The sequence below is a fragment of the Camelina sativa genome, chromosome 15 (assembly GCF_000633955.1).
Source record: "Camelina sativa cultivar DH55 chromosome 15, Cs, whole genome shotgun sequence".
NCBI lineage: Eukaryota > Viridiplantae > Streptophyta > Magnoliopsida > Brassicales > Brassicaceae > Camelina > Camelina sativa.
In genome coordinates this window covers 21,376,177-21,388,469 of record NC_025699.1, presented here as the reverse complement: position 1 = coordinate 21,388,469, position 12,293 = coordinate 21,376,177, and the positions used below count along the sequence as shown (strand labels likewise).

The window sequence follows — 12,293 nt, the reverse complement described above, 5'->3', positions numbered from 1 at the left end:
TCCTAGTGCTACCCTTTAACTTCTTCATTTCTCTTTAACCCTTTTCTCTTTTGGTTTTCAAGTCTTAGGAGAGGTTTCTTATTTGATCTTTCTAGTGGAATGGGGGATTCTTATTGAATGCTATGGTTCTCTTTTCTTCTTATTCTTAAGACATATAAGCTTTTTGCTAAACTTTTCTTTGCTTTCTTTTCTTTTCTTTAACTAGAACCATATTAGATAACAACTTTTACTTCCCATCCTTTCACTAGACTTTAGCTTTTACTTAAACACATTCCTCTCCTAAAGACTCTACCCTTTTCTTTCTTTCTCTTTTTCCTCTTTCTTTTTCTTTTCCTTTTCAAAACAGCCAAGTCCCAAACCCAACAAGTGAACCACCTAGTCCTATCTAGTTTGAAAATTGCAAACTAGAACTACACAAGGTCTTACTCTTGTCAGTTCAAACCTAACACTTTCTACCAAGCTCAATCCTAAAAATAGGCCTCACACACACAAGAATAAACAAGGCTTGAAAGAAGGTTTGGTTAAGGGGTAGGGGAAACTGATTTAAAAGTGAAATCATCTACTTGGATCAACAAGAGTGGCAAAAAGGGAAGAGATGATCCAAATATGTATATGGTATCCATGAGTTTAAAGCAATGCNCGAGTCCATCTTCCCACATGATCGAGTGCTTGGTCGAGGTGGACTCCGGATCTTGGTTCTTCAGCCTTAACTCCCTTGCTTTCCCTTCATGATTGCTTCACTTCTCTTCAGCACTGCTTCCATACTCTTTAAGCTCCAAAATCACCTGTTTATGCATGAAAAGATGCAAATGCAATGCAACTAAACTCTAATGCATGATTAGTCCTAAAGCTACACAATAATGGTGAAAATGGCTAACAAAAGATGCAAAAGATGTGAATAAACTAAGGGAAAACATGGTAAAATATATGAACATCAGCACCCCCAAACTTAGTCTTTGCTTGCCCTCAAGCAAATAAACAAGACATAAGAAGGTAGATGAGGTTTAAAAGTGGGATCACAGCTCCTAAAGCTTGCAAATAGACCATCTAGAATCAATGTCCAAGTTACTAGTACTAAGATGCAAGGTGAAGAGCTGTACTTAAAAAAATTTAGACAAGCACATCACAACCTTTACTGATTTGAGCCTTAGATATTCACATGCATTCAAATCAACCATTTCCTTTGACATTCATTAATCAAGAATATGAATCAATTCTATGCAATGCTTAAACTCATTTGGCTTGGTAATAAGGGTTTTGAGACAATGATGGTCTCTTTTTAGAGTGGAGCTTGTCAATATCAAGGTTCTCTCATGAAATGGATTGAGCTTTAGAAGAATGCTAAAGGTAAGAACACTTAGACACATACAAGAACAAAACCTTGTCTACCCAAAGGTACCCAAAGTGTTTATCCTAACAATCTAAACCCAAATGATCCTAGTGCTACCCTTTAACTTCTTCATTTCTCTTTAACCCTTTTCTCTTTTGGTTTTCAAGTCTTAGGAGAGGTTTCTTATTTGATCTTTCTAGTGGAATGGGGGATTCTTATTGAATGCTATGGTTCTCTTTTCTTCTTATTCTTAAGACATATAAGCTTTTTGCTAAACTTTTCTTTGCTTTCTTTTCTTTTCTTTAACTAGAACCATATTAGATAACAACTTTTACTTCCCATCCTTTCACTAGACTTTAGCTTTTACTTAAACACATTCCTCTCCTAAAGACTCTACCCTTTTCTTTCTTTCTCTTTTTCCTCTTTCTTTTTCTTTTCCTTTTCAAAACAGCCAAGTCCCAAACCCAACAAGTGAACCACCTAGTCCTATCTAGTTTGAAAATTGCAAACTAGAACTACACAAGGTCTTACTCTTGTCAGTTCAAACCTAACACTTTCTACCAAGCTCAATCCTAAAAATAGGCCTCACACACACAAGAATAAACAAGGCTTGAAAGAAGGTTTGGTTAAGGGGTAGGGGAAACTGATTTAAAAGTGAAATCATCTACTTGGATCAACAAGAGTGGCAAAAAGGGAAGAGATGATCCAAATATGTATATGGTATCCATGAGTTTAAAGCAATGCACACATTGATAATTAAAAGTCAATATTAGGTTCTTATAAATAGGAAATGGAATCAAATCACAACATGCTTCAATTTAGACCAAATGCAATGCAGGAATTCAAGGCTTGGTTCAATCTTATGCTTCTAACCACTCAACTAGCATCAAAGTAATATTAACTTGGGCATTGATCCTAGTCTAATGAATTAAACAAGCTAACAAGGAAAAACTCTTTATAGATCCCTAATGCAAACAGTCCTATATGCTAAACAAAACACTTTAAATATGCAATGCAAACTACATGAACACTCTTTTTGTAAAGATTTTTGCAAAAAATTTTCAAATTTTTATGGTTATTTTTATGCCTTAGATGATTATGCAAGTGCTAACATTATGATGATAAAAATTTGAAATAAGAAAACAAAACACAACATCAAATGCTATCTCAAACCCTCCCCCAAACTTAAATCACACAGTCCCTTGTATGAAAGAAATTTGACTGAGGATTCAAGACTAAAAATCAACAAAACACAACATCAAATGCAGTGATATATACAAGTGAAGGTGATGATGGTACCTTAGGGATTGTGGAAGAAGTTGTCCACATCCATCTGCATGCTATCATATGAGTAGTTGGGGTCCTCTTGGTGGCTCGGAGATGGACTTTGGGGCAGCTCGACGATAGAGATCGACTGTGGCTCGGTCGAGTGCATGTCCGAGTGGGGGGGTCGAGCTGGACCGCGAGTCTCCGTTAGCTGTCTCTTCCTGTTCTATTCAGACTCCTAAGCTTGCCTAACCATGAAAATACGAAAGCAAAAATCAAAATACTAAAATTCCAAGGCAATATGTACAGAGATACCTTAGGGACTTCCTCCCTAGTGAGATTGTTTAAAGTCACTGAGCTTGACTTTGATGCTTTTTCATGCTTGAGGAGCATCCTTGAGAAGCATTGTGCACTTCTCATGAGTTTCCTTCTCCCCTAAATACTTCTTAACTCTCTGACCATCGACTGTAAATTCACTTCCATCCTTGTTGAGAAGTGTTACAGCTCCATAAGGAAGGATCTACTTGACTTCAAAAGGGCCTCCCCATCTACTTTTTAACTTCCCAGGGAATAACTTGAGTCTTGAATTGTAGAGCAAAGCCTGGTCTCCAGCCTTTAGGTCCTTGATAAGAATCTTCTTATCATGGAAGGCTTTAGTTCTCTCCTTGTAAATTTTGGAGTTTTCATAAGCTTCCAATCTGATTTCCTCAAGCTCATGCAACTCAAGGCTTCTCTTAGCTTGTGCTGTTTCTAGATCCAAGTTCAAGAGTTTTATTGCCCAGAGAGCCTTGTACTCAACTACTGGGAGGTGGCAAGACTTGCCATACACAAGCTGGAATGGGGTTCTTCCTATTGGTGTTTTGAAAGCTGTCCTATATGCCCAAAGTGTTTCATCAAGTTTAGTAGACCAATCCTTTCTTGTTGCTCCCACTATTCTTGACAGAATGGCCTTCTAGTTTGGGGATGATAGGCTGTAGACACATTGTGCTTAACCCCATACTTCTTTAGCATTCCTTCAAAGATTTTGTTGATGAAGTGTGTTCCTCCATCACATATCACAGCCCTTGGAATTCCATACCTTGGGAAGATGATGGATTTGAAGAGCTTGAGGACTACCTTTTGGTCATTAGTGGGACTAGCAATGGCTTCTACCCACTTTGAGACATAGTCTACTGCCACAAGTATGTAGACATTTCCATTTGAAGGAGGGTTAAAAGGTCCCATGAAATCAATTCCCCAAACATCAAATATCTCAACTTCAAGGATTGGATTCTGTGGCATCTCATTCCTCCTTGTGATGTTCCCCATTCTTTGACAAGCATCACACTTTGTAATGAACTTGTGAGTATCCTTGAATAAGGTAGGCCACCATAAGCCAGCTTGTAAAACTTTCTGGGCTGTCTTGAAAGTTGCAAAATGTCCTCCATAAGCAGAGCCATGACAATGTCCCAATACTCCTTCTACCTCACTTTCTGCTATGCATCTCCTAAACAACCCATCTGACCACTTTTTGTAGTGATAAGGTTCATCCCAATAGTATCCATTTATGTCCTTGAGGAGTTTCTTCTTTTTGTAATGGTCCATGTCCACTGGAATTTCCTCACACACCTTGTAGTTGACTATATCAGCATACCAAGGTAGATCTTCACTCTCAAGTGCTAACCACTCCTCCATCTGCTCCTGCTCGACCGGGTCACCAAACTCACTCGGTCGAGTGCATGCTCGAGTTGGTGGTCGAGCTGGCTGCCGGGTTGTTCCAAGTAGCATCAGTTTCTCCTCAGGCATTGAATCATCAATTGGAATCTGCTCCTCTATCCTCATCCTTGGCAGATGATCAGCTACTCCATTCTCTATCCCTTTCTTATAAACTATTTCCATGTCAAATTCTTGGAGAAGCAAAATCCACCTCAACAGCCTTGGTTTGGTGTCTTTCTTTGAGTAGATGTGCCTCAAGGCAGCATGATCAGTGTACACAATCACCTTCGATCCTACCAAGTAGCTTCTGAATTTTTCAAAAGCAAATACCACTGCTAGGAGTTCCTTTTCTGTTGTTTAGTATCTTCCTTGAGTTTCATCCAAGGTTCTACTTGCATAATGAATCACATGCAGCTTCTTATATTTTTTCTGTCCTAGAACTGCTCCTACTGCAAAGTCTGAAGCATCACACATGATTTCAAATGGAAGATCCCAGTTTGGTGCTTGGACTATTGGGGCTGAAATCAAAGCAGCCTTGATCTCCTTGAATGCTCTCAAGCAATCTTCATCAAAATTAAACTCAGTCTCCTTACAAAGCAACCTTGTCAATGGCCTAGCTATCTTTGAGAAATCCTTGATGAACCTCCTATAGAACCCAGCATGGCCAAGGAAGCTCCTTATGTCCTTGACTGTTTTTGGTGGTTGAAGTTGAACCATAACTTCAATCTTTGCCTTGTCAACTTCAATTCCCTTCTCTGAAATCTTATGACCAAGGACTATCCCTTCTTCAACCATGAAGTGACACTTTTCCCAATTCAAAACCAGGTTTGTCTCCTCACATCTCTTTAAAACCCTGCATAGATTAGCAAGACAAGAAGAGAAAGAGTCTCCATAGACAGAGAAGTCATCCATGAAAACTTCAACCACATCCTCAATGAGATCAGAGAAGATTGACATCATGCACCTTTGAAAGGTAGCTGGAGCATTACATAATCCAAATGGCATCCTCCTATATGCAAAGGTACCATATGGACATGTGAATGTTGTCTTCTCTTGATCATTAGGATGAATAGGAATTTGGAAAAATCCAGAGTATCCATCCAAGAAACAGTAATGAGTATGATTGGCTAATCTTTCCAACATTTGGTCAATGAAAGGGAGGGGAAAATGATCTTTCCTAGTGGCTGAATTGAGTTTTCTATAGTCAATACACATCCTATGACCTGTTATGGTTCTAGTTGGAATTAACTCATCTTGATCATTCTTTACTACAGTAATTCCTCCTTTTTTAGGGACACAATGGACTGGTGAAACCCAAGTACTATCAGAAATAGGATAGATTACACCAGCATCTAGCAACTTAAGGATCTCCTTTTTGACTACTTCCTTTAAGTTGGGGTTTAACCTTCTTTGGGGTTCAATGCTGGAATAAGATTCATTTTCAAGGTGAATTCTATGCATGCAGAGGCTAGGTGAAAGTCCTTGAATGTCATCTAAAGTATAACCAATAGCTTTTCTATACTTCCTCAATTCAACAACTAGCAAGTCAAGTTCACTCTCACTCAATTTAGCATTAACTATTACTAGATAAGTAGAGTTCTTACCAAGAAAAACGTACCTTAGCCCAGATGGAAGAGGTTTTAGCTCTACTTTTGGTGCTCTCAGCTCGGACCAGTCATCTCTAGAGGATTCAGCAGTGCACTCGGTCGAGTGGGTCCTGCACTCGGTCGAGTGTGTGGTCGAGCTAGTGGTCGAGCTGTCCGTATTTGCTACTTGAACTGACCAAACTTCCTCCCTCAATGCTNTCCTCCTTTTTTAGGGACACAATAGACTGGTGAAACCCAAGTACTATCAGAAATAGGATAGATTACACCAGCATCAAGCAACTTAAGGATCTCCTTTTTGACTACTTCCTTTAAGTTGGGGTTTAACCTTCTTTGGGGTTCAATGCTAGAATAAGATTCATTTTCAAGGTGAATTCTATGCATGCAGAGGCTAGGTGAAAGTCCTTGAATGTCATCTAAAGTATAACCAATAGCTTTTCTATACTTCCTCAATTCAACAACTAGCAAGTCAAGTTCATTCTCACTCAATTTAGCATTAACTATTACTAGATAAGTAGAGTTCTTACCAAGAAAAACGTACCTTAGCCCAGATGGAAGAGGTTTTAGCTCTACTTTTGGTGCTTTCAGCTCGGACCAGTCATCTCTAGAGGATTCAGCAGTGCACTCGGTCGAGTGGGTCCTGCACTCGGTCGAGTGTGTGGTCGAGCTAGTGGTCGAGCTGTCCGTATTTGCTACTTGAACTGACCAAACTTCCTCCCTCAATGCTGGTAATCCCTCAAAAATCTGATTCTTTACATGAATCCAATATCTCTTCATAGGCCTTGGTTTCTTTATGGATGAACCCTTCCTCTCCACTTTTGGTCAAGGCAGTCCTAAGATGATCTTCTTCTGCTAGTTCTTCCATTAGTTCTCCTGATAGCTTATCCAGCTCTTCAGTCCAAAAGACTTGTCCCCCAACTGTTGGTTTCTTCATAGCCTCCACAATATCAAATGTCATTTTGAGATCATCTCCTAAGTTAAGATCAATCTTTCCTTCTCTCACATCTATTATTGCTCCTGCTGTAGCAAGGAAAGGTCTTCCCAAAATCAAGGGATCTTTTGGCTCCTCATCCATTTCCAAGACTACAAAGTCTGTTGGGACTTCTGCTGCTCCAATTCTAACAGGTAGATCTTCCAAAACACCATGTGGTAGTCTTATTGATCTATCAGCTAAGATCAAAGATATATTGCATGGTTTATACCTTGTAAATCCAAGGCGCCTTGCAACTGTCAAAGGCATGAGGCTCACTGAGGCTCCCAAATCACAAAGGCATCTGTTGAAAGTCAAAGGTCCTATTGAGCAAGGTATAGTGAAGGAGCCTGGATCTCTCAACTTTTGAGGGTTCACTTGCTTTTGGATTATGGCACTACACTCATGGCTAAGATGCACCATCCCCTGAACTTCTTTGATTCTTTCCATCACAGCATCTTTCAAGAACTTCTGGTAAGGAGGAATCATCACAAAAGCATCAATCAAGGGCATCCTAAGCTCAATCTCTCTAACTTGTTTGTCAAACAATGCTTTATACTTGTCAACCATTTGCTTCTTAAACCTTCCTGGGAAGGGCAATGGAGGCTTGTAAGGAAGGGGAATGGACCTAGCTTCCTTTTCCTTGGAGGTAGCTGGCTTAGATGTTTCCTGAGCAGCTGCTCGATCAGGCACTCGATCATGCACACGGTCGAGTGCCTGCTCGAGTGGACCGTCGAGCTGAACACTAGTTTTATCCTGAGCCCCTTCTTGTTGAAAATCCTCCCCATCTTGTTCCACACTGTCCTCAGTGTTTTGTAAAGCTCCATTTTTGTCTTGTAAAACTCTTCCCCTGCGCAAATTAATGGCATGAGCACTTTCTATAGATTGCATAATAGCTTTGCCTTTGTTGTTTTCTTGCTTAGAGGCAGAAGTTTGTTGACCCTCTAGTGTTGTAATCCTTGTAGTAAGTGTGTCAAACTTTCTATTTTAGGTCACTGTAAAGATCTGTTATCCTCCTGTTCAGCTCAGCAAATCTATTGGCTTCCTCAATCTTCCCTTGTGTTTGACCAATCAACAGCTGCAGTATCATAGCTCTAAGGTCTTGTTCCTGGTCTTGGTTAGTCTGAAACCCTGGTGGGGGACACAACTGGGGCTGGAACACCTGTTGCTGTTGTTTGGGTACATAGTTTTAGTGCTGTTGAGGCTGTTGAGGCTGTTGAGGAGGGTAGACTTGATCTTGTGGGTTGGCCACATTTGTGCTCCTATAGGACAGATTATTGTTCCTAAACCCTCCTTGGTTATAACCCTTGAAGCCTCCTTGGTTTTGCATATAGCATAACTCAGCAAACTCATTCTCTCCCTCTTGAACTGGAGGCTCCTCTTCACTAACAAAGTGAATAGACTTTTGCTGACTTAGCAAGATCCTATCAAGCTTTTCATTCACCATTTTCAGATCCTTCTTGTACTTGTCTTCTTGATCAGTTGATGATGACCTTATGGTTCTGTCATAGTCCTCATTGTAGTTCCCATCAGACTGTGCAAGGTTCTCTACTAACTCCCAGCCTTCTTCCACATTCTTGTTGAGGAAGTTTCCATTGGAGGCTGTATCAAGAAGCATTCTGAACTTGGGAAGCACTCCTCTATACAATGTGCTCAACAAAGACTCCACACTGAAACCATGGTGAGGACACTGAGTTTGGTATCCCTTGAATCTCTCCCAAGCTTCACAAAAGCTTTCATTACTCCTTTGAGCAAATCCAGAGATCTCATTCCTTAGTCTTGCTGTCCTAGCATTGGAGAAAAACTTGGCCAAGAAAGCCTTCTTGCATGCATCCCAAGTAGTGATTGCACCAGTAGGGAGAGTCTTTTCCCATAAATGAGCCTTGTCCCCAAGTGAGAAAGGGAACAACCTCAGCTTGAAACCATCTTCACTTACTCCATTGATCTTGGTAAGACCACAGATTCTGTCAAACTCATCAAGATGATCTAGTGGATCCTCCATAGGCAATCCATGGAATTTATTGGCCTGAATCATTGAGATCAATCCACTCTTGATCTCAAAGTTGTTGTTGGCAACAGTTGGTGGCACAATGCCAGCTCTTTGGTTGTGAGTGTTGGGTGCATCTCCAGCACCAATGTTCCTTGGTCTCTGAACCTGATCCTGTTGATCCATAGCTACTATAACCTCTTGTTGTTGCTGAACAACTCTCCTTTGCTTAGCTCCTAAACTCTTGGTCTTGTTGTTGATGTTGTCAATAGGCCTAAGAAGATTGTCCTTTCCTTTAGACCTTGTGTGCATTAACAGACACAAACGATTTTTGCTAGGCAAGCGACTGAGCACAGGCTCAAGTAGGAGGTCAAGTCGACTGGAAAATGATGGTTATAGAGATCCGGCTTCTGGCTCGAGCAGGTGCTCGATCACGACTCGGTCGAGTGGTGGTCGAGTGACTGGTCGAGTGGTACCTGAAATGGAACTTCAACCCAGAAACAGAAGATTCGAGTACAGCAACCTCACAAGCGTATAAAAGAACTTAATCTTAGACTAATATGGATCCTAAATGTCACAAAAACACACTCAAATGGGCAACGGCGCCAAATTGAAACAAGATTTATATTGTGGTGTGAATGATGATGTATGCAATGGTGAGATATGAATGGAATGATGGATGGGTGTTTCAATTCCCCTTATGCTATTGCAGTACAAGAGGTATCAATCCTAAATGAGTGTTTGTGAACAATTAAGATATGCATATGAATCTAAGTTAAGACAAATGTAAAGATTGTTTGTCACTAACAATCCTAGGAAGAAAATGTAAAATGCAGAAAATAAACTACAAGAACTAACAACTAGATGCAAATGAAACTGAATGATTGAAACAGTGATAAAGCAAGAACAGAAACAGAGACTACTACTAATGAACTAATGCAAGATAATTAATGAACTGAAAACTAAATGTATGCAACTGGAATGAAACAGGAATGAAACAAGACAAACACAAATCATAGACACAGAGTTCTGGGGATGAACTCGAGCAGCACTCGACCGAGTGTAGGTCGAGTGGGTGGTCGAGCTAGACTAGACGCAGAAACAGAGCAATGCAATAAAAACAGAGTAATGCTAAATCCAATCAAACAACAAGCAAGCAACAGGATTAAGACTAAGATTTCAATAAACAAAGAAGGTCCTGAGGATGGATTCATGGGATGGACTAATCATTGTGGTTATCTAACTTGGTCAACAAATCTCAAGCAAACTTTGAGCTAACCTCTAGACATATTAATCTAAGACAAGTTTCTCCCACTCTCATGGTCAAGAAACAATCAAACCTATGCAATTCTAGACTTGTTCTCACACAGTAAAGAATCTACACAAGCAGGCATTAAGCAATACATCTCAAACCAAACAAGACCTCTAATCTCTTAGCAAGCCTAATGGTAAGCTCTAGATCTAGCCTTATCTATGCTTCCTAAACATTGGTGTGATGCTAAGAAGCTTGAAATCAGACTCTACCCTCTCAGATATAGAATCAGCATTAAGATCATCTACCCTAGAAGAGATCTACAACAATCAAGCTTGACCAAATCACACAAACCACAAGATCAGTCCATCCTAACCATCCTCAAGATCCTAGGAAGACTACTCACAACAAGACATGATGAAACAAATCAAAAACCCAGAAATTATTGAAATTTGCATTATTAGAAAGATAAAACAGAGATCTTTAATATTGATAAAAGGATCAAACTCAAATTCTCAATATTAAGAAAGTTATGAAACTCACAATATTGAAGAATCTAGTCTTTTTCAAGTACAAAAATCTAAGAAAAATAAAAGTGCAAAAGGAATAAATCCCAAAAAGGTAAAAACTAGGTTTAGGGAATATCTAAAAAGCTCACTCCTTTTGGTGGCTGCAGGTACAAGGCTTTATATAGGAAGGGGAGTGGAAGCCCTAAAAATGGGAAAAGTCAAAGTAGTCAACGGCTCGGTCAACTCGACCAGTGCTCGGTCGAGTGGTAGGTCGAGCTGGCTTCTCTCGTGCATTCTCCACTCGGTCGAGTCCATCTTCCCACACGATCGAGTGCTTGGTCGAGCTGGACTCCGGACCTTGGTTCTTCAGCCTTAACTCCCTTGCTTTCCCTTCATGATTGCTTCACTTCTCTTCAGCATTGCTTCCATACTCTTTAAGCTCCAAAATCACCTGTTTATGCATGAAAAGATGCAAATGCAATGCAACTAAACTCGAATGTATGATTAGTCCTAAAGCTACACAATAATGGTAAAAATGGCTAACAAAAGATGCTAAAGATGTGAATAAACTAAGGGAAAACATGGTAAAATATATGAACATCACTAGTACTAGTGAACTCAATCAAATTTGAACAATATGCAATTAGAAAAGGATCGATTGTTACAGAGTTGATAACACGAATAAATAAGAGAAATACTCAATCAAAGAAGCGAGTTCAACATTGATCTTCACCGAGTACATCACTCGGGTCTCAAGCACATGGCAAGAAAAATTTACAGCTCAGATTAGGCATAAGAGTGAATAGAGGAAGATCCGAAGATACAACGGCTCTTATACTCCACAGCTTGTAACCTTAAACCTTCTAATTCGTCTAGATTCTTTTAGTCAACTCACTCCAACTGACTAGTCAACACTTGCTCTTCCTTTGACTCATCACTAGCTGACGTGGTAGATGGCTTCTTCCTGTAGTATGTTTGATGAATCTTATCATACTCCTATCTTATTCTCTGACCATGCTCAATATCTATCTTGTCTCAGTGAAGATGGTCTCATTGGGCCCAGAACTACCTTTCCTCCTGTATCGGAACTTTGCAACTGTGCCTTCTCTGCGGGAAGATAAGGGCCTGTTTCATCCATCATAGGACCGATAGAGCCTCTGCCACGTTTTNATCTTGTTGTTGCTGAACAACTCTCCTTTGCTTAGCTCCCAAACTCTTCGTCAACTTGTTGATGTTGTCAATAGGCCTAAGAAGATTGTCCTTTCCTTTGGACCTTGTGTGCATCAACAGACACAAACAATTTTTGCCAGGCAAGCGACTGAGCACAGGCTCAAGTAGGAGGGTAGGTCGACTGGAAAAAGAGGGTTATAGGGATCCGGCCTCTGGCTCGAGCAGGTGCTCGATCACGACTCGGTCGAGTGGTGGTCGAGTGACTGGTCGAGTGGTACCTGAAATGGAACTTCAACCCAAAAACAGAAGATTCGAGTGCAGCAACCTCACAAGTGTATAAAAGAACTTAATCTTAGACTAATATGGATCCTAAATGTCACAAAAACACACTCAAATGGGCAACGGCGCCAAATTGAAACAAGAATATTTGTGGGATGGTGAAAGATGAATGTGTATGATGATGAGATATAGAATGGATGGATGGGTGTTTCAATTCCCCTTATGTAGTTG

At 40.2% G+C, this 12,293-nt stretch overlaps 1 protein-coding gene and 1 pseudogene across 1 annotated transcript; both read right to left on the bottom strand.

Annotated features, from left to right (window-relative positions):
• LOC104748657 lies at nucleotides 6,632–7,435 on the bottom strand. The gene has a single exon (XM_010470264.1). It carries the CDS (start codon nucleotides 7,433–7,435, stop codon nucleotides 6,632–6,634), a length of 804 nt encoding a protein of 267 aa, XP_010468566.1.
• LOC104748656 overlaps nucleotides 11,632–12,293 on the bottom strand; it is an 8,460-nt pseudogene continuing 7,798 nt past the window's right edge.